This window comes from Quercus lobata, chromosome 5, assembly GCF_001633185.2.
Source record: "Quercus lobata isolate SW786 chromosome 5, ValleyOak3.0 Primary Assembly, whole genome shotgun sequence".
Taxonomy (NCBI): domain Eukaryota; kingdom Viridiplantae; phylum Streptophyta; class Magnoliopsida; order Fagales; family Fagaceae; genus Quercus; species Quercus lobata.
Window position 1 is genome coordinate 25036600 of NC_044908.1, and position 22704 is coordinate 25059303.

Sequence of the window (22704 nt, forward strand, 5' to 3'; positions counted from 1 at the left end):
CATTCACTTGCAATATGTTATGATTCCTCGGTTTACGTCGTTCCCCTTTAATGTTTTTTTTTTTAAAACAGATTTTTCTTTTTTTCTTTTAATTTTGAAATTAAAAAAAAAAAAAAAAACTAAAAGTTAAAGGCAATCCATAATTGGGGTTTAACGAAATCCTGTATTGACAAAAATTGAAAGTTAGAAGACTGAATTGACAAAACTAAAAGTTAGAGGACTGAAATGAAAAAGAGCGAAAGTAAGAGGGTTAGTTTTACATTTTTGCCTATTAATTATAATTATATAATAAATTTTGATTATCAGCACCAATAGTTAGTGTAATCCAAAAAGGTGGGTTAGCGTGGCTGATTTGGAATCAAAGAAATCGAGTTGTGCATGGGGGTAAGTTTCATGATCCAGGCTGGTTGAATAATCGGGCAACAGAGTTTCTTGAGGAGTTTTGGATTGCTTCTGTACTAATGGGACCATCACATAGAGGGCAAGCTTCTCGGGATACCTGGCAGCCCCCTCCTCCTTCGATCTTCAAGCTTAACTTTGATGCAGCTTTGTTTTCGGCTCTTAACGGTTCAGGTTTTGGTGCAGTCATTCGAAATGAAAAAGGTGAGGTTATGGTAGCCATGGCAGCAAAGGGACCTGAGGTATCTTCTAGTGAGGAGGCTGAGTTTCTTGCATGTCGGAAAGCTATTGAATTTGCCGTTGATGCTGGCTTTTCTGAACTTGTCATTGAAGGGGATAATTCTTCTGTCATGAAAGCTGTTTCGGCTTTGCAGGATGATTTTTCTTTACTTGGGAATGTTATTGGGGATATTCATCATTTGGTTAGGAACTTGCAATGGGTTAGGATTGATTGTACTAGGCGTGGGGGGAATAGAGTTGCTCATGAGTTAGCTCAATTTGCTAGAAACATTAGTCAAGATTTGTTTGGGATGGAAGATGTTCCTCCAATAGCTAGGGAAGCTTTGTATCAAGATGCTGATTTTTCTAATTAATTAAATGACATGTTTCCGGTTCAAAAAAAATATGTATAGCCGGTTATGGCCACCTAGGACACAATGCAGTAGGCCCAGAGGAAGGCTTGAGTTCCAGATAGCATCCAACCAATAATGTACCCTTCTGGAATGAGGAGAAAAGTTACTGAGTTTGAGATAAGAAATGTCACAGAATTAGAAAACAAGAACACCGAAAAAGGGATTGTGTTCAAAAAATTAAAGATTGGCTGTCCCTTTGTCTATAAGTAAGTAGCGCACTGCGCTTAATTATCGTCGGATAATGTCGTCATCATTTGACGAGAATATATACACTTGGTTCGAATTTTATCAAGACGTCTGCATTTGGGTGGCCTTAGGTAATTAATGTGCATAAGAACTATATATCTGTAGTAAAAATAGATGAACCCTTTGAAGCTCCGACACGGATTAGCATCTTCCTCATCTCTTTGTTGTCTTGTGTTTGTGCTTGCAAGATGTCCCATGTTGTTTTACCCTCTTTATTCTTAATTTTTATATCAACCTCTCACTACGCCAAGTGAACCAGTGCCTCACAGCCTGCATGCATATACACTGTCACTAATCCACTCTCCGAAAAATTATAGAGTCCTTTGGTGGATCACGTCATTTGTCCACCATTCTACTAAAAAACTTCCATTTGTTTAAAATTGCTGAATCAGTAATTTATTTAGTAAAATGGTGGACCACATTACTTGTCCACAATGTGGATGTTATAATTTCTCCCACTCTCCACTACGTCTATTTTCTTAATCCAAATGCGTAAACTTTTAGTGTTTTTTCTAAAAAAAAATATTGTTAGTGGTATCAACTAGTGTCATTTTATTAAAAAAATAATTAATTACTCTATTTGGTTTTATTTATATTTAATTTATCAAATGACCATGACAGTTTAGTTGTTTGCTATTTTAGATTATATTACGATTTAAAATTTTTTTATTGAAAATATGTTTAGGTCAAAAAAATTGTCTGATAATTTGTAAATAATGTCCTCACAATTCAACATTTTTGTTATTTCTTTTTATGTGGTAGATTTTGTAAGGGAAAAACAATTAATGGGCAATCTTAATGTAGTGAGTCACCACAAGAAACATTATCTCAACAATAAACCATTAAATTCACATCAAAGAACATATAATCCACCATAAAAAAGGAAGGGAGAAAATCTCTTTAAAATTTTATTAACCAATAATTTAAAAGACAAAATTTGGCAACAAAATTTGTTGTAGCCTAAAGCTACAATTCCAATCAATTTCTTTTTATTAGATGTGATTTTTGACAAATATATCTACCATCAAATTATATGTTTTTCTTATATCCTTTATGCTTGCATAATATTTAGAATGTCAAAGATTAATAGTTATGTGATCAATCAAATGTTTAAATTTAAAATTTTTGAAATCTAAAATTATGCATAAAAATTAAATTTAAAGATTGTATAATAAATAACATTTGATCATCATGATATTTGACATGTGTTTTAAAAATATAATGAACATTGCAATTCAACGATTATATGTTCAATTAGTCATGTTAATTTTATTAGTAGGAGTAGTAATTTTAGATTATAACAAAGTTTGTAACCAAATATTGTCCTAATTTAAATGCCAAAGAGACTACATCCTATATATATATAACCATTTGATATTCATATAGACAACATAACATTTTTAAGAATAAAAAGGGAAGACCAAAAAAAGGAAAAAAGAAAAAGAAAAAAACCCCTTAGAGTTTTCCCAAGAAGTAATGAAACGTAGATATAACTTTGGATCTAAAGCACAATCATCAATGAAAATATAAGGTTTGAAGCAGATTGGCATCAATTAAAAGTAAATAATGACATTTGTGTTATTCTTTAAAGAACTATGAACAATGTTTAACTATAAAATTGGTTGTAGTCTAAATCTACAATCTTAATTAATATTTTTTTATTGGAGGTGAATTTTGAGAATTCCACCAATGGATTACATTTTCTTCTTATATCCTCTATGCATACAAAATTTCAAGAAAATTAAAGATCAATATATAGTTACGCCATTAATAAATTGTTTTAATTGTTAGTTTTTGTAGTTTAAGATTATACATAAAATATAAGCTTATAGATCATATACTAAATAATATCCGATTGACACAAAATTTGACATGTGTATTAATAGTGTAAAAACATGCAATTCAACAATTAGATTTCAAAATATGTAATAATGTTTATTTTGTTAAGTAAAATTGTACCCTTAAACTATAACTAATTTTGTAGTTAAACTTTGTCCGAAAACTATTACACCAGTTCACTTTCCTATATGACACAAAGGCGACAGCATGACCACCCTGCCCTTTGGGGAAAAAAAATTATATATAATAATTAAAAATTTTATATTTGTCAACCCTTAAAAAATAGTTGTGACCGTACGTGCTAAATTTTTTTTAAGCCCAATAAAGTTAAAATTGATCCATAATTTGGTCATCTTGAGAATATATTAGGTTCTTTCAAATAAAAAGGAAAAGCTAAAGAAAAATTTTATTGAACTAAAATCTGAAAATAATAATAATAATAATAATAATAATAATAATATCAGGCCCAATAGATTTTAAATCTCAGAAAAAAAAAAAAAAAAAAAAAAAGGATCGTCCTCACTCCGCATATGGATTTTAATATCAACAAAAATAATAATAATAAAAATTAAATTGCTATAAACCATGCCTCTTTCATCGCCAGACCCACTGTCTCTGTCCAGCCTTCATCGCCTCATCTCAGTTCTCTCTCTTTCTCTTTTTCTGTGGAACTAAACTAAATATTGAAAGTAGCAGAAATGTATATTTGTATGTGATATACTGATATCCCTTTGCTTGCAATATATACTTATTTGTCTTTAACTTGACCAAGTACTGTGATTAAGCCTTTTGGTTTATGTGTAGTTTTGTCTCTTGGGTGAGATTTGCATTGGGCAATTGGGGTAGGGGGTTAGTAAAGTAAGTAAACAAAGTAATTATGATTAAACTATGCAAGTGCAAGGCAGTGTATTTTTATTTGTTTGACAAAGATTGATATGAATGCATCTCTTTATGTCAATATTTATATTTTATACAATTCTTAGATACCAAATGATTTTGTGATGATTTCTTGACTACGCTTCTACATCTTGGGACACAACATACTAATTTGACTATCCTTTAATTGTGGTTGTATGATGATACTTTGTCCTGCTGTTTGATTGCAGATTTGTATTAGTGAAACTGATAGATGTCTGCAGGGAAGTACAATATCCAAGCTGTCTATTTATAATTTTATGATTTTTAAATTCAATGTAAGAAACAGTCATTTCCAAGTGATTCTAAATTTCAAAAAACCATAATGATAGTGACAATCCATTGGCCCTGGTCACACTATTGTAACTATTATTTGTGATAGGGGGATGAGTCATCTGAGTAAGTTTTATAGTGCTGAATATCTGTCTCAGCATGGATTGACACCCAAAGCTTTGAGCAGGCCTATGAGGTGAACCCACTTTGAATTTTCATTTTCACTATTATTGTTATTAACTTTTCCCCCCTTTGGAGTATTTTCGATAGGACAACGAACCAAATTGAGGTTAACCCACTTTGCAATCCCCCTTCATTTTTGTTCTTTTGAGGGTTTTATCTGAGCTAGTACATTCTTGTTGCTCTTTGATAGATTTAGTTTGTTGGAAAATAACAGTTTTGAATGAGTGCTTTTGTGGACTGAAAACTAAGATATTGGTGAAAATGATAATATTTGACCATGTACAACTGAGTTCATAACTGTCGTGTATATCAATATTTTACTGCCAGGCTGTCAAGTTAATGTTTTTACGTATAGAGGTGGATTACACTCTTATACATATGGATGCAAAACTAAATTAGTGAGGTGGATTATCACTTAAGAGTGTGCATTGGGTGTATTATTAGTCATGCTAGGAACTGAGAATTTTCTATATAAAAAAAAAAAAGGATAAAAGCGAAAAAGAGAGAAGTTTGAGACTACTTGGATTAGTTTGGTTTCACTTTCCACTATTCTGAAAACAGAGGACATGGTTATTGTACAGTATCAGTGAATCTGGTGAACCATGTTGAATCTTTCATGTACTAGCAGCAGAAAATTTTCTTTTTCTCAAATAAGATAACAAAGAATTTGAAGCATAATTAGTAGTTGCTCCCTGAAGTGAAGGGGATGTCTATGTTAGTGAAAAGCAGGTATTTTAGCATCAATTCTGGTATTGGATATAAAAGATTAACAAAACAGATAAGTATTCAAGCGATTTGATGAATTTTAATTTGTCCACTATGGGATTTTGGATGCCTGTTTTGCAGTACGCTGCCAAAAGAACCATTTGAATAAAAGATGCATTATGAGATCATAGGAATGAGAAGGTCTTATGGGATGCAGCTTTAATTTATGCAAGTTGAAATCATAAACATGTAGTGCTTTGTTGATGAAATTCTTTTGCATTTCAATAGAGGGATGCTTTTCCAAATTATTTGCCAGTGGCCAATTTCTAGGAGTTAGGCTGCACATACAAGCCTTCTCAGCTCATAAGTGAATGCATCACATTTCCTGCTTTTGATTTCTACCAAAAATGGAACTGCAATCTCTTCATGGATGACTTTTATGTTAAGATTGGTTATTTTTATTGGCAGGCAAGTAAGGATTATGATTCTAGCAAGGCAAATGAACAGCTTGCCTAAGTAAAAACAAATAGCACTCTCATATTTCTAAAGGGAAAACTATAATTAAAAAAAAAAAAAAAATCTTCAGTTCATGCTTTAGATATCTGAGCCCTAATTTCAAACTTGGCCAATTTTACTTTTAATATCAATTTTTGGGAGTGGGAGCGGAGTAGAGAATTGAAAGTGGACTATGAAATTTATGGATCTTAATGCCAGGATTTAGAAGTTCTTATTGGTCGTCCCAAGGGTGTCATGCACTAAGAAAATTTGTGAATTTATGAAATGCTTTGCAATTTTGTTGAATGTGCGAAAAGTTTTGGTAGCTAATTTGGTTTTATTGGTTGAAAGGTCAGAAGAGAGATAGAACAATGTTACAAAACTCATACACAGACTTGGGCAAGGAGTCTTGAATTTGCGTTTTTCAAGGATGGGACCTGGTCATTCTCATTACCTGCAAGCACTAGAGTTAAGTAGAGGGGTACGTGAATGCTTCCTGCCTGCTTTGCCTGGCATACATGAATGTAAATTTCTGTATCTAAATTATGTTTTCACATGCTGAGACAATCATGCATAAAGAATGCTGAGACTTGGCAGCACAAAACCACAATTGCATCTTGGAAACATACTTTTCCTTTTGACTGTGGTCAGCTTTTTCTTATGGTCTTCAGATTGCGAATATTTTGAATTGCACTTCATGGAGTGGGGTTGGTCTTGGACTAATGCGTGCTGCTACTAAAGGTGCTTTAGAAGTGGGAAAACCAGTGGGTGGATTAAAGATAGGTAAAGAGGCTGATGAAGGGACAGCCTCAAATTTTCATCTGTGTCTACCTTCAGAAACTTATCTTACTTGCAGATAATCTATTGTTGTCACCTGATGCTTCTCAGTTGCATGAATTGTTTTTCAGTAATGCCGGTTTTTTCTGTGAGGTAGCATAGGTTGGTGGATGCTGCAGTTAGGAGCAGTAGTTCTGATAGAATTGCTGTTGTTGCTCTTCCTGGTGGTATTGGTACTCTAGATAAGGTGTTTGAGATATTAGCATTAATTCAACTAGAATGGATAGGGTCAGAGCTTCCTGTTCCCCCCTCTTTTTTTGATAATCACCTGTTCCCTTACTTTAATGAACTACGGCTCATTCTATTCAAAGCTATTAGACTTTCTTGATGATTGTGAGGAATGGGGTACATTTCCAAAAGGAGAGGTTGCATCACTATGGATGGTTTGCAAAATAAACTCAGAGGCTTTGGCTTATTTAGCAGAATTGAATAATCTCCCTCTTAGTGACAAATGTAGAAGTGAAACTGAAATGTAAAGTATTCGTGGGGCAACAGTTTCTTTATATTTTTGCAGTTAACGATTGATTGACTGTTATGAGATTCTTTTTCAATCTATTTGATTTTATGTGCAATAGATGTAATGGCATGAAGAATTTTGCATGTCAAAAAGCATTCCAAGATTTGGAAATGGATGCTTTGATGTCTCTTTGGAGTGGCAATCACATGTCAATTAATCAGGAATGGCCTGTGAGAAGGTTGCATATTACACCCATCTCCACGAACAACTCCTAAAAAAAAAAAAAAAACCCATCTCCATAAACAATACATTCGCTAAAGAAAAAACTTAAATTGTTACTTTTATGCTTGTTTTTTTGCTCTCTTAAACAATTCAAGTGGTGCTTTGCTTTGTCAATAATGGAAAAATGCTATATATGAATGAAGGCTCTCTAAATTGATAAACAGCTAGTGAAACTAGTGCCTTGTTGTCTAGTAAAGAAGGTGATGCTAAGTTTGGAAATTCCTGTTTAGTATAGGATGTTGTGTTTGTTGATAATTAGGGTTGATTTTGTTTTGTTTGCATTTCAATTTGTGGCTCTATGCAGGCTTTGGTATTTGGGAAGCTAGCTCGAGTTGGAGTTGTTACCGAAGGGAATGCTTGCTATAGTTGCTCATGCCCCTATTGATGCAAATGCCTCGTGGTTATCCCTGATAATACAACTATTGGGAATGTATATTTGGAATGTGTTTTCAATGAGCAGAGTTCCATGACCAATGAATTTCTCTTATTCCTGCAATGATCTTCAACATTAACATTATTGACTTGTAAGGGAGAATATGCCCCATGGACTATTTGATAGTAACAGGACATACTTGGGTATACTTGATTCTTGAAATATATAAAGTTTCTTGAAAATGATTATTATGTCTTGCTTCCAGTTCAACATACTTAAAACCATTTCTTTAGCTTAACCTCTTGCACAAGAATATCCACATTGACCACACCATATGCAATTTAGTTGTTAGATAAGGCCTAAAGCAAGAATTGTCTTCTTATCATCTCTAGGATTATTATTGTAGCCAGTTTTTCATATTGGTTTTTGAGAGGTAAGATCCAGTAATTGTAGGTGTCTGAAGACTCTGAACTGTGAAGAATTTTTAGATTTCAAAAAATGTTGGCTTGGTGAGGAAAGCTGTAGGAGATCAATGACTGTCTGTCTAACTACTCAAATATGACATAGCCTCCTTTTTCCCCCTTAGCTTTCTTTGCCTCTCTTTTATGTAATGCAACCTGCTTAATTTTTCTTCTCATTGTAAATTTTTCTGTCTCAAATACTTGAATCCCAGGGAGCTATTGCTGAAAGGGTGGACCTGTCTCAATTACAGACACAGACCACTTTGTCAATATTGCATGGAGAAGGGCACTGGAAGAAAATGAGGCAGCATCAAAGCATAGAGAAGCTGGCCAAAATAATGGAAAACCCCTGGAGCAAACCATTGATTACACAACTGGTGAAGAGAAACAAAGTTTGGCTATACAACATTATTTGTAAGGTCACATCTTTGCTGATCATTTTGAAAATCTAGCAAACTTCTGAGCACACTATGAAGGTACTGGACCTGAGATTTGGCAACAGACGGGGTAGCTTAGATGCATTTGTTGCAGCTGAAGGCACTGGACGGACAGTGGCTGGTCTTTCCAGGTTTCTCTAGGTCAATTTCTTTTTCCTCCATTAATTTAAACATTCATATTAAATTAGCCAATGAATCCCTTAGCAAATGTGTTCAACAGGAAAAGAATCCAAACATTAAGTGCTTCTTCATAGATCCTCCCGATTCTGGTTTATTCAAAAAGGTTACAGGGGGGGTGATGCACACTAGAGAGGAGGCCGAAGGACAAAGACTAAAGAATCCATTTGACACAATAACAGAAGGACTTGGAATAAACAGGTTAACACAATATTTCATGATGTCATAACTTGACTGGGCTTTCAGAGGCACAGATTTGGAAGCTGTTGAAATGTCTTGGTAAGTGCATGCCTTTGTTTTTTTTAAGTGATATATTTTGCTGATAGATTGAGAAGTGAAACTAATGGGAAAAAGATTGTGCCAATTCTAACAGTTTGTTGTTTTGTTGATTCAACTGTACTTTGGAGTTTTTCCCTTTTTGGTCCACCATTAATATTTGTCAGATGATGAAACATTTAAAAAAATATCCATTCTTTCACCCATTTTCCTGTGCCGGAACACAAATAATTTGTGTGTTTTAATGCTATGCTTCTTGAAATTTTATCACGTTTCTTTTGAAGAATGGCGGGCTCTTTCTTGGAAGTTCATTGGCCATGACTTGTGTAGGAGCCGTCAGACGGTCAGTGATGTAATCCATTGGCCCTGGTCACACTATTGTGACTATTATTTGTGGTGGTGGGATGAGTCAATTGAGTAAGTTTTACAATGCTGAATATCTATCTCAGTATGGATTAACACCCAAGGCTACTGGATTAGAGTTTCTGGGACATCAGATGAGTTAGTGTAATCCAGAGCTTTGGCTTAGATGTTTGTTGTTTCTTCCATCCAAAGTTTGAGCTGACCTATGTGACTATATTTCTCCAAGAAAGTTCTGTATCTAATTCTAATTTCTATTGGTGTTTATCCATCTGAATTCTTGTAGATAAAAAGACATTGGAGCAGCAACACTAGAGCAGGATTAAACACATCTATATTAGGATATTGTCAATTTTGTGTTTCATTCTATTTGGGACCTCAATATGAATTTTCGTTAAGGGGTGTACAATATATATTACATTCAGAGCTGTGTACAAGGATGATTGAAATCATTTTTCAAGAGAAGTTGAATGAATTAATGCCAATATACCAGTTATTATGGTCTATGGTAATGTCATGAAGCAATAAGTTTGCCAGACAATTTTGAGTAGTTAGTTTATTTTACTGTGAATAAGACTCTTAGAGCATCATTGTAGAAGGGTATTAACAATGAATACTACTTATCTTCCTTGGCTTTGCCTTCTAATCTCTAACCTTTGAGCCGTTATAGACAAGAAAACATATTGAAAATCAACCAAGTCTTCCTTTTAATCTCTTAACTTTTGAGGCATTGTGAACTAGGAAGACTTGAAATCAACATGTTGGCGTGCCTATAACATTTGGATACGCAATAATGTGAATATGTTGTTTATCATTAATTGGTCCCAGTGTCCTATTATTCATCAAATGCAAATCATCTTTAAAGGACAAGACAAAGGACACAATGCTTTGCATGGCTAGATGAACATACCAACCAAAATTTCTATTGTTATTATTAAGCAACTGGCGAAAGCAAATTGAATTCTTTAACATTTAGAATATTGTTATAACCACACACATGTAATAATTCAAAAATAAAACTCCTTAATGTCCATCCTCGATCCTCCATCATCCACTGGCTTAGTGTCCACAACAACAAAACTCCTTTTGTCTGCGTGGGTGTTCATGCTATTGTTTGTGACTATCCTTTGTGATAGTGAGATGAGAAATCTGTGTATGTATTACGATGTCAAATATCTGTCTCAGCTTAGATTGATACCCAAGGTAATTGGATTAGAGTTTTTGGGCATCAAATGAGTTAGTGTGACCTAGAGTCTTGACTTTGCTATTTCTCTCCACTTCTATCCAATGTTCAAGCAGCCCTATGCAGCTATATTTCTCCAGAAAAATTCCCTCAAAAGGTGCCTTCTAAATTGAAGAGGATAACAATGAACCAGAGTAGTAACACTAGAGAAGGACCAAGTACATCTCTGTTTGTAAGGATAATGAAATTTTTGTTTCATACTTTTCAGGACAACAATATTTATCTCAATCAAAGGGAAGGTGTTAACTACAATTATTCAGTTATACTATCAATTGTGGGGCAATAAGTTATTTAATGAATTTTTGACCCAAATTCACATGAATGATTAATGTTTAAGACTATTTTGTAAAGAGAACAAGGTTTGCCAAACTAAATTGAAAACACAACTTCAATATAAACACATTTTACATTGAAATTGTGTTTTCGGAAACTTGATTTAATAGTAAAATTTGAATTTTCAAATGCTTAAATAAGAAGCTATTCTAGTTGGAAAGGTACTTTGATGAACCAAATGAGAAATAATCAACCATGGAACAAGCCTCTCAATCTGCCCCAAATCTTTGGTAACATCTATCATTGTTAGCGTTTTCTCTATATCTTCCTCAGTACATGTCAAGGCCAGGACCAATACAACTTGATTCGGACTTAGTGATGGTGTTTTAGTTGAGATCTTAATGTGGATTGGTATGATTGACTGAGGAGGGTGGTAGTGTTTGAATGCTTCGATGAGGTTGGTTTCAAAAGCTGCAAACAGTTGTGGTTATTTTGGGTTGTGAAGTTCGGTACATGGATCAAATTTTTCCTCTGCTACCATATTTGATGCAGTACAAGGTTTGTAAACTTGTCTAGGGATTTATAAAGAAAGAACATAACAAACCTAGGGCTTCACCACTTAAGGCTGCTTGAAATCACTACCATGTTAGAGAAAAATTTCAATTCAATATTATCTATTATCAAATTCACCATACCACAATATTTTGCCTTTTTTTTTGGGGAGCCTTTTGAAGTAGGACTTCCAAAGCTAGAATCAAGAAGGAAAGAAACAAAACAGTCAATTACATATAATTCAGAAATAAAATCAGAATTCAAACCAAATAAAACCTATTATCAATCCTCCATTATCAAGGGGTTTAGTGTTTGCACCAACAACACTTGCTTTTTTGGCAAACTATATTGGTCCTATTGTGACAATCCTTTGTTATTGTGGGATAAGGCATCTGGATATGTTTTACAATGCCAAATATCTGTCTTAGCATAGATTGATACCCAAGGCAATTGGATTAGAGTTTTTTCACATTAAATGAGCTAGTGTGAGTGTGTGGCCTAGAGTTTTTTCTTTGATGTATCTCTCCACTACTATACAAAGTTCAAGCAGCCCTATGTAACTATATTTCTCCAGCAGAGTTCCATCAGAAGGTTTGCCAAACTAAATTGAGAAATCATATATAATTTACAAACCAATTAAACAGTACAGAAGCCTTTTTTTCCCTCAACAAACCAGTATACATAGCCAGTTACTAAGACTATGAACTACTTAGTTTGCATTCCTTTTATTCAAACAAAAGAACAATTATCAAACTCCTTTGCCAATAAGAACCAATCCTCCAGTTCTTATAGCATCAATACATACCTTAAGGGTCTGCCATAACAATAACTTCCCAATCACAGGTTAAAACTGCCATACAAGCTCTGTCATCATTCAGTTGCATCACAATTAAACTTCAAGAGGCCTTTCAAAGGCTTCGTTCACTGCTTGAATTTCATCACTAGAAGCATTCCTTTTCAATGATGCAGAAGCATGCTCTTCAAAACTCTCATGAAGCTTTAAATTCAGCAAATTTCCCAAAAGCACTTCACCCATTTGTGCGAACCTGTGTGATTGAGAAATACCATTAGCTGATCTCATAGAGAATTCTTTTTTCTTACTTAAGATGCATACCAGTTTATTAGGCTTGCTTCTTAGTAGCAATGGGGATTTCATAATGTCATTAAATGGCTCTCCATCATTTGTTTGAAAATCAAGTAAATTTTGTTTGTTGTCGTTCCTAAAACATTTGGATATGCAATAATGTGAATCTGTTTATCTATAACATATGATTCTATGAAATCAAGTGAGTAAATAATTAGTGATGGAACGAACCTCTCAATCCGCCTGAGTTGTTTGGTGACATCCACCATAGTTGGCCTTCTTTGTGGATCTTCCTCTGCACATGTCAAGGCAAGGTCCACCACAGCTTGTAATTGATGCTCTAAACTAGCACCTCCATCCCCATCTTCAGCCAAGATTGCAGGATCCACAATCTCGTTTATGCAACCACCTTGAGCCCGGTTATGTATGTATGCTACTAAAGTAGAATCTTCATCAATTGTGAATCGGGTTATATGACGAGAATCCTCTCCAATTAAAAGTTCTAGAAGAAACCGACCAAAATTATATACATCAGTTTTCTCAGTTTCCTTGCCTGTTGCTTTAAGCTCGGGGGTGCTGGACCTAATTAATTTCCCTAATAAGCCGTGAAAAACTTCCACGTCAGCTTCACCTTTGGGAATTGATACAGAAAAATAAAAGTCGGACAATTTGGGAACATCATGTTCATCTAATAAGATACTGCGCATATCTATATACATGTGGATGACAGGTCTTGGGAAGGCAGTATGGAGATAAGAAAGAGCATGAGCAATCTGCCTTGCAATCTTTAACCTTCTCTCCCACACCATCGGCTGATGTTGTCGTTTAGTAACACGGGAGACAAAAATTCGATCTGCAAGGAAACCATTGGCGGCAAATTCAAACACTAAAATGGGAACTGGAGTGTGGAGACAACAGCCTGTGGGCTTTAATACATTGCTGTGACCACTCATTTGTGCAGAAATCACTAGATCATTGATGGCTAAATCGGGCAAAGCATAATCAAAACGCTTAATGAGAACGATTCGTCCTTCAAGAGAACCCTTGTACCAATGGACCCAAGGCCCTCTCAGAAGTTCAGAAGAATAGTTGTTGGTTGCTAGGAGGAGCTGTTGAGCGGAGAAGGTACGGATGGGAATAGGCTTGCCATTGCAAGACACAATCAGCTTCTCAAGTAACAAGCTTCCATTCTCATAAAACGCAGCTCTCTCTCTTTCCCCTCTTCTTTTATTAAAGAAATGATCGGTCAAACAACTCCACCGCATAATAGCTTGAATGTGGAACGTCCTTGCTCTCTTTCTTTTGTGCTCTTCTAATACTACTAATCTGCTAGCGGCGGAGGCTCAGCTCAATGAGGCCATTTTTATTGTAAATTCATTTCAGGAGGTTTCCTCGGCAAAATTTGCCAAAAAGTGAAAATTCTGAAAAATTTTAGCTGGACAGCACGCGTTCAAACTTATTTAGTTAGTTAGACTGTTTTTGAAAGTCGAGTTTGGCAAACTCGACTTTGGGCTGGAATAAATACACAATAGTGACGTTTTTTTTAGTGGCGTTTGTTAGAAACGCCACTATAGGTTCCCTATAGTGGCGTTTTCTATAAACGCTGCTATAGCCACTAAAAAAATGCCACTATAGTGTCTGTTTTCCAGCCCAAAGTCGAGTTTGCCAAACTCGACTTTCAAAATCAGTCTAACTTACTAAATAACTTTGCACATGTGCCACGCGTCTAATTTTTTTCCAAGAATAGTCTGTTTGGCAATTTTTTCCGGTTTCCTCCAAAGTACAGTGTAAGTTTAAAGTATACCGACCAAAATAAAGTTATAAAAACTGGAGGACCAAATTGTAAATATGACCAAAATATAGAAAGCAAAAACTATTGGCATAAAAAATTTTGTTTTTTGTTTTTTTGCCTCAACGTTTTTGAAAATAATTCAACTTTTAACTTTTTGCAACAAATTTAACATAAAAATTAGGTAAAAATGCAAAATTGACCCTCTAACTTTCACTCTTCTTCATTTCAGTCCTCTAACTTTCAGTTTTGTCAATTCAGTCCTCTAACTTTCAGTTTTTGTCAATGCAGGATTCTGTTAAACCCCAGTTATGGGTTGCCGTTAACATTTAGTTTTTTTTTTTTTTTTAATTTCCAAAAAAAAAAAAAAAAAAACAACAACAACAACATTAAAGGGGAACGACGTAAACCGAGGAATCACAAATATTGCAAGTGAATGGCATCACCACGTTCCTAAAAGCTTTCAATCTCTCTATTGCTACAATCTGGTGGGATCTACAGTTGATGAACCCGCCTCCCCAACAGCAAAAGTAATAAAATGCTAAAAAAAAAAAAAAAATCAAAGAATGTGTTCCCCTTAAATGTGCTCCCCTTCTAAAAACCGGTTTTGATTTCAGGTAAGGGAACGACTTTTCTCTTTTTTTTTTCTTTTTTTCTTTTTTTTTTTTTAAGATTTTTCTTTCTTTCTTTTAATTTTTTTTAAAAAAAAAACATTAAAGGGGAATGACGTAAACCGAGGAATCACAACATATTGCAAGTGAATGGCATCACCACATGATCCTAAAAGCTTTCAATCTCTCTATTGCTACAATCTGGTGGGATCTACAGTTTGATGAACCCGCCTCCCCAACAGCAAAAGTAATAAAAATGCTAAAAAAAAAAAAATCAAAAATGTGTTCCCCTTAAATGTGCTCCCCTTCGGAAAATCGAGTGATTCCTCGGTTTTGATTTCAGGTAAGGGGAACGACTTTTCTCTTTTTTTTTTTTTTTTTAACAGACTTTCTTTCTTTCTTAAAAAAAAAAAAAAAAAAAAAAAAAAAAAAAAAAAAAAAAAAACAACAACAACAACACTTTAAAGGGGAACGACGTAAACCGAGGAATCACAACATATTGCAAGTGAATGGCATCACCACATAATCCTAAAAGCTTTCAATCTCTCTATTACTACAATCTGGTGGGATCTACAGTTTGATGAACCCGCCTCCTCAACAGCAAAAGTAATAAAGGTCCTAAAAAAAAAAAATCAAAAATGTGTTCCCCTTAAATGTGCTCCCTTTCTAAAAACCAAGTGATTCCTCGGTTTTGATTTCAAGTAAGGGGAACGACTTTTCTCTTTTTTTTCTTTTTTTTTTTATAGATTTTTTTTTCTTTTAATTTTGAAAAAAAAAAATGGCAGCCCATTATTGAGGTTTAACGGAATCCTGCATTGATAAAAATTGAAAGTTAGAGGACTGAATTGATAAAACTGAAAGTTAGAGGACTGAAATGAAAAAGAGTGAAAGTTAGAAGGTCAGTTTTGCATTTTTGTCCAAAAAAAACTAAAAGTTAACAGCAACCCATAACTGGGGTTTAACGGAATCCTGCATTGACAAAAATTGAAAGTTAGAGGACTGAAATGAAAAAGAGTGAAAGTTAGAGAATTAGTTTTGCATTTTTGCCTATTATTTTTTTTCCCCTTTCCTCTCCTTTTCTATTTCCTTCTTTCTTTCTATTGATCATAGAAAATTGACGTTAGCCTTCAAAAAAGTTTACTTATTTTAATATAAAATTTTATTTTTTCGATTTCATCTAATTACTTTTCAAAAATATATGCATAAAAAACTATTCTAAATTCTATTTTATTAAAAAATTTATTTTATTTTAATATTTTTTAATTATTTCTCTCATTTCATCACACACTACAATTGCCTTTATCTCTTCTTTCATCCCCATGATACACAAAATAAAAAATAAAAAATAGAAATGCATAACAACAATGATTATGTATATTTACAAAAGTATGGTAACAAAAATACATTTTGCACAATAGATACATAAGCTTTTAAGGGTGATTTTTTGGGTTGGTTTAGGCAAAATTTGGCCTTTTAAGCCATTTTATACAAACTGGTGAAAATACTCTTATTACAATATGTCAAAACCTATTTGTGGGTCTGAGAGTTCTGCAGTCCGGCCCAAACTCTATCTGGGCCCAGGGCCCGTGCCGAGGAGGTACCTTGCCGAAGACGAATGCTCGGCGGCCGAGGTAGCAAGGGGAACGGCTGAGAACTTACCCTGTCCTCGGCATTTCATAGCTTCAGCGGGAAGACCAACACCCCGGTGTAGGCAATCCCCAAACAGCCCCCTCAAGGGGATGTGAACGGAATGGGGCCCATAGGGAAGCAGGGTGTGAACTCGGACCAAGGAAAGTGCGTCCCACCCCCTTCAGTAAATGCACCTGCCAATACCCAGAGCGGGTTAATGAGAAAAGACGTTTGGGCGGTGCAAACGTCTTTCCATGCAACTAATAGAAAGTTAGACGGGACGGTTGATGGGATGGATACAGAAATAAGCTCCTGCCTGACCTACAAGTGGAGGGTCAGGATCAGCCAAGACGGACTATATAATAAAAAGGAAGGTGCACCGATAAGGGGGTTGGGAAAAATGGCCAGAAACCAGAGCCTCCCAGCCCACCTCCAGGAGAAAGACTCCAGGGGTGAAGGAAAACTTAAACTCGTACGAACACCGTGAAAACCCACCGCCTGTCAACCAGGGCCTAGCCTTCCAAACCCACGCTCTACAAGTGATATTGTTAGGGGCCTTTTTACGTGCGAACCCGACACTGTTACGGTCCGTCACGAATCGCGTCCTTACACTATTTATACAAAATTTTATCTTCTATTTTAAATTGAGATGGTGTTAAAATAATTTATTATTAGATTTTGATTTGATATAATACAAACTTGATAGATATTCTATTTTTTACATATCTTTTACTGTAAATATCGGTATAATGAGGTTTTTCTTCTTCTCCTTCTTCTTCTTTTTTTTTTTTTTTTTTTTTTAGAAACTTATTTTTTTTTTGAGAAACTTATAATGAGGTATTTGATTGTAATTAATGCTATATTACTTTCACAAATAATCACCACTTACATTATTTTTATTATACACCAATTATAATCTATCACTTTACCCGTTGTTAAAAAAATTGTTAAAATCTTTTGTCCCCTAAGTTAAAATATTGAATCGCATCATTGCATGTGTCCAAGTCTAATCAATGGATGAAATCACATGAATATTGTTAATGCACTTTCTAGACTGCCTTCCTATCTTCCATGTTGTGCGTTCGACACCCTCTTGTCCCCATTTTTTTCCCTAAAACATATGAATTTATGATATTATAGCTTGAATAGTGGTTCTTGTTAGTACAAGTGATAAAAGTCTTTTGTTGTTAAATAAAGAACTTAAATTTGAAACCTACTGCTTCAAAATAAATTCATTGTGTTTCGAATTGTTTTTAAAATAATAATTATGAAGTGAACAACATAACTTCTAAATTCTATCATATCTATAAAAAAAATAAAAAATAAAACAATACAAAAGAGTGAATAATTATCTATAGCATTTTTTAGTTCCAATACACTAGCATCTTCTCCATTTGAAATAGATTAGTTTTATGGTTTGGATTAAAACATTACAAATTTAAAATTATATTAAGTATCATGTCATTTGAAAATTTAGATGACATGATACTGTGTACACTTTCAAATCAAAGAAATAAAATACTAATAGTAAAAGGACACCCCATATATTAAATGAAATACGGTCACTTTTCCTAGGTTGATTTGATGTTTTTATTTTGTCACTCTTTGACAGTATATCACGCATAGTTTAATGAATTGAGATCTAATGTAATAACTTGTTAAGAGACCTTTTTGAGGTTTCGGCTTACCCAAATCCAACTACAAGGATTGGGCTTCCTCCAAGGCCTGGATGAAACTGTGGGTACCGTGAGAAGTAAACTTGTTTTACTGAACCAACTTGTGCACAAATAATGAATATAAGCAACTATATATCACGGTATAAAGCTATAATGCTTAGTGATACGTTAGTTGTTAGTTAGCCGCAAAACCATTGTGGTTCAGCCGAACCTAGATCCAATTATGAATCTACTAGGATTGGACTTATTATGGCCAAGAATCTACTAGGGTTATGATTCCGAAGGTCCAGTTCGAGAATGGAGGTGAATGTTGATTTCTAGGTTCGATTTCGGTTGGTGTATGTTGATTTCTTGGTTTTGAATTTTGGTTGGTGTATGTTGATTATTGTTTGATTTGAGTTTTGAACTTTGATGTGTTTGGTTACAAAGAAAGTACTAGAAAGACAAAGAAATGAAAAGAAAATAAGGATTAATTTGCTAAGAATATGAAGAACATGAACATGATCAATCATGTTCTAGGGAAGAACATAAAGAACATAAACAGACATGTTCTTCCAACAAAATGATGAAAAGAAAAGAAAAGAAAATTTTATTTTAATGATTTTATTTTATTTTATTTTATTTAAAATCATAAGTTTAGAATTGTGTTTTAATTGTTTTTCTTATGTGGCTTTTTTATTATTTAAAATGCTAATGCGGCATTATTTAAATGCCAAATAAAAAATTTATTATTGTTTTAATGGCCACATAGGTGTTTTGGGTGCCAACTGTGCACTTCGTCTACCATGTATGCTATTTTCTGTTAGTAAGATGACGATAGGGACAAAAACAAGAATGATTTTTTATTTTAGGGACCAAATGCTATAAAATTAAAAAGTAAGTATTAAAATGAAAATTGGTCCAAAATGTAAAGACCAAAAATACATTTTAGGCTAGGTTTTATTATTAAATTGTTGATACTATGGGAGTAGCATTACTAATGAAAGGTTATTGCCTATTGCCTCTTTTTTTTTTCTTCGAATCAGACGCTCTTCCCTATACAAAGACACATTTGAAATTATTTGAGGAGTCGTGACGTGTGGAAATTTTATTGGGTTTTGCATCTTTGAACGGAAAATACCAAAAATTTGCTATTTTTGCTTATGTTCTCCTTTTTCTCTTGCAGTTTTTCGATTAAGAGTAGTGGGGACTGGTGGTGGTGGCTGGTGGGGCTGTGTTGATTTTTTTTTTAATTTATTTTAGGAAATAGAAATAAGAGAAAGCAAAAAATTAGGATTTTTAATTAAACAGTAGGTGGTAAATTTTTATTAATAGAGTATAGAGTAGAGTAGGAAAAGTGGAACATAAAAATTTGGACACTAGAAGTTTGTTGGAAGCATTATATTATAATATTAGCTTCAATTGCTAATCTAGCTTAGATGTTAACTGTATGCATCATGTCGAATTTTTTTTTTTTTTTTTTTTTTTTTTTTCATATGCACAATGCCATCATCTCAATTTCACACCCTTCTTAAAAAAATAAATAAACAAATAAAAAAAGGACAAAGGGAAAATCTAAAAATAAAGCTAATCTGAAACGGATAAATTATTGGAACACTATGCTTTTCACAAATGAAGATAGTTCCCTATTGTTTATGTTGTGAATTGATTTTTTTAGGGATTTAATTGATAATTGATACCAGCATATATGTATTGATTTAATTGATAATTTTTGTATTTATTTTGTTCTTAATATTGATTAAAATTTCTTTTATTATTAATCTTTGTCATCCGATCTCAAATTCTCAATGAGAGATTGTTCTGTTATTTTTTATTTTTTTTGATAAACGAGAGATTGTTCTGTTATGTTTTTACTTAGTTTTTATAGGCAAATTGAACACACTAGTAAAGTTTTCCTCAAGGGCTTTTTCGTAATTTTAATTAATAGACATGCGTGGGGCCGCATGGGGTACTACACTGCACTAGCTCTTAGTCCGCAGACTCCGCACAAACTGACAAACACACGCACACTTTCTTTTATTTACCGTGCATATACGTTAATAGGGGAAGCACCCGTCTCTGAAAAAGTAAAAAACAATAAAGCGCGTCAAATTTCACGCGCTTTTAGATGAGAGTGGTGGAGTAAGATTACAAAAATTGTAATTTTTTAGAGGGCATCCCTTTTTTTTTTAATGATTAATAAGGGCATTCTTTTGATTCGCCACTTCCAACTGCACTTAGCGTGCGTTTGGATTGAGATTATAAATGAAAATTATGTCACTATTTTGCTTATTTTTACTATTATTTATGAGTCTCACTATATTTTTTAGTATTATTCAATGTATTCATAAGTCCCACTGTACTATTTCAACTAACTTTTACTTTTATCTACAGTATTTTCAACAATAATTTTTCTGTTTCAGCAAAATAAGCAGTATCCAAACACACCATTAATAAAAGTGAGAACATGATCCTGTCTTTCAAAATGGAATGTTAAATAGTTAACATATAAAACCTGTTATTAATTAACATGGTTTCAAAAACTTAACAAAAACAAAACCTTAAAATAAAAAATAAAAAAATTGTAGTTAGCCCAATATTAGAGTACTAGCATCAGGTGTTCTAATTTATAAATGATAAATATTTAGTATTTAGAACACCAAATACCAAAAACACTACTGTATGAGACATTTTAAATACTATATTAAAGTAGCAAAAATAAGTTTTGGTATAATTTGTGAAAATAATTTTTTTTTTGGCAACAGCTTATGTTCTTAAGAAATAATATTATTTTGTTTTTGTTGGTAGATGATTACATCTTAATATATTAAAGAATAATGATTTTGCGTATTTTTCTTGGTTGATGATTACATCTTAATACTCAAGAAACAATACATGTAGTTATTTGGGGATGCAAAAAAGTTCTATTTTGCATCCTCAAAACTTACTTTATCTATTTTACAATCAATTTTACAACTTACCCTACATCATAGTTCCTATTTTTATGTACACCTCATTAAAATAATATAAACTACACCATCAAATAATATAAAAAATCTATTTCTCTCTCTTCTCTCCCATCTCTCTATTCTACCCAACAACCCTTCCTCTTCCCCACTACTACCCGCCAACATCACCCACAACTCATACATCTGAACAACCACTACAAACCCAACAAAACACCAAGATCCTTCACCATTCACACAGCAAACCACCAAGAGCCAGCCAAAAAGCCCATACCAAACCCATGAACCACCACCACAGCACCACCAAACATCACAACAAACCACCAAACCCATAAAATTAACCAAAACCTGCCAAACCGAAACCATACCAAAACGATTCAACCCATCACCACCAAAACGATTCAACCCACAACCACCATGACCCACACCTCAACCACAACCATGAACCACACCACGAACACAAACCTCGACCACAACCCACTGCCTCTTCACTCCACCACAGACACCGATGTCCACCACAATTGCCAATCACCACAAACCCACACCCTCCACCATGCCAATCCACAAACCCAGGCCTCTAACACACCGATCCACACAAACCCACGCTCTCCACCTCACCACCACAGCAACACCCCACCACCACCACAATACCATATGCATAGAAACCCATAAAAAAATCAAAGGAAAATCCACACAAAACCCACAAGCACCGAGTAAGCAAAGAGTTGAGAAAGGAGACTTTCAGAGAGTTGAGAGAGGAAAGTTTCAGAGGGTCAAAGAAAAAGTGAGAGAGATAGAGAAAAAAATGAATAATTTTTTTAGGTTTTGCATACCAAGTTGGAGCCTGTTTTTGGGCTTTTAGTGGCTAAAATAGCAACTGGGGGTTGTAAAACACTCCTCAATGCTAATGCTCTAATGCAACATCTTCAACAGAGTGATTGTGCCTAGTTTAGCTATCTGCCTCTGTATCTTGCTCTTGTTATCCAATTTCATTTGAATGAAACTACTTTCCCATAATAATAATAAAAAAAAAATAAACAAATAAAAAAAAGAAGTGTACAAGCTAGACAACAATTAAAAAGGTACAATCAACAGAGAATAACATAGTCAGCACAATTAGTTACAGTCAGTTACCACTTACCACTATTATGCTAGCTGTCAAGAGTTAGTTACATTAGTTAGTTAGTTAGGGGATTTGCATAGAACTTGATATGGCTATGAATTTGATTGGTAACCTTCAACAAACTTATATTTGTATATTTAAATTGTCTTTTTATGATTGATAATATATCAATTTGTAAATTTAATGTAGTAAAACTTGTAGTACGTGTAGCACTACTCCTAAATTTTTGTTAGGGAAAGTCAAGCGAATATATAGCAAGTGTAACAAATAATCTGTTTCCCTTTGAAACACTCTACTTTCTATTTTTAAAATGGATGGATTAAATTCTACCAACTCATCTCTATATCTAAATAAAGTTCATAAGCCAAAGGCCTTGTAGTTAAATTGGCACCTCCCCATGCATAACGTGCTTGGGGGTCTAGGGGAGAAAGG

At 33.9% G+C, this 22704-nt stretch overlaps 3 protein-coding genes and 1 pseudogene across 3 annotated transcripts; 3 read left to right on the forward strand and 1 right to left on the reverse strand.

Annotated features, from left to right (window-relative positions):
• The first annotated feature begins 461 nt into the window (after positions 1–461).
• Positions 462–992, forward strand: LOC115990237. The gene has a single exon (XM_031114085.1). The coding sequence runs from the start codon at positions 462–464 to the stop codon at positions 990–992; it is 531 nt and encodes a 176-aa protein (XP_030969945.1).
• Positions 993–6117: 5125 nt separating this feature from the next.
• Positions 6118–7648, forward strand: LOC115990238. Its single transcript, XM_031114086.1, has 6 exons — positions 6118–6168; positions 6359–6510; positions 6627–6711; positions 6836–6996; positions 7100–7211; positions 7568–7648. Exons 1-6 carry the CDS (start codon positions 6118–6120, stop codon positions 7646–7648), a joined length of 642 nt encoding a protein of 213 aa, XP_030969946.1.
• Positions 7649–8282: 634 nt separating this feature from the next.
• On the forward strand, positions 8283–9827 carry LOC115990239 (annotated as a pseudogene).
• Positions 9828–12044: 2217 nt separating this feature from the next.
• LOC115992514 (non-functional pseudokinase ZED1-like) lies at positions 12045–13867 on the reverse strand. The gene is made up of 2 exons (XM_031116721.1): positions 12731–13867; positions 12045–12461 (listed from the first exon to the last, which is right to left on the reverse strand). The coding sequence occupies exons 1-2, from the start codon at positions 13762–13764 to the stop codon at positions 12305–12307; spliced, it is 1191 nt and encodes a 396-aa protein (XP_030972581.1). The 5' UTR covers positions 13765–13867; the 3' UTR covers positions 12045–12304.
• Between the last annotated feature and the right edge of the window lie 8837 nt (positions 13868–22704).

What these genes read in the sequence shown, in the direction of transcription:
- LOC115990237 (XM_031114085.1), top strand. Translation starts at nt 462, where the DNA reads ATGGGACCATCACATAGAGGGCAAGCTTCTCGGGATACCTGGCAGCCC.
- LOC115990238 (XM_031114086.1), top strand. Translation starts at nt 6,118, where the DNA reads ATGGGACCTGGTCATTCTCATTACCTGCAAGCACTAGAGTTAAGTAGA. An exon ending in GTATTGGTACTCTAGATAAG is followed by an intron (nt 6,712 to 6,835) that starts GTGTTTGAGATA and finishes TTCTATTCAAAG; the next exon opens with CTATTAGACTTTCTTGATGA. An exon ending in TGTAGAAGTGAAACTGAAAT is followed by an intron (nt 6,997 to 7,099) that starts GTAAAGTATTCG and finishes TATGTGCAATAG; the next exon opens with ATGTAATGGCATGAAGAATT.
- LOC115992514 (XM_031116721.1), bottom strand. Translation starts at nt 13,764, where the DNA reads ATGCGGTGGAGTTGTTTGACCGATCATTTCTTTAATAAAAGAAGAGGG. An exon ending in CAACTCAGGCGGATTGAGAG is followed by an intron (nt 12,462 to 12,730) that starts GTTCGTTCCATC and finishes TCAATCACACAG; the next exon opens with GTTCGCACAAATGGGTGAAG.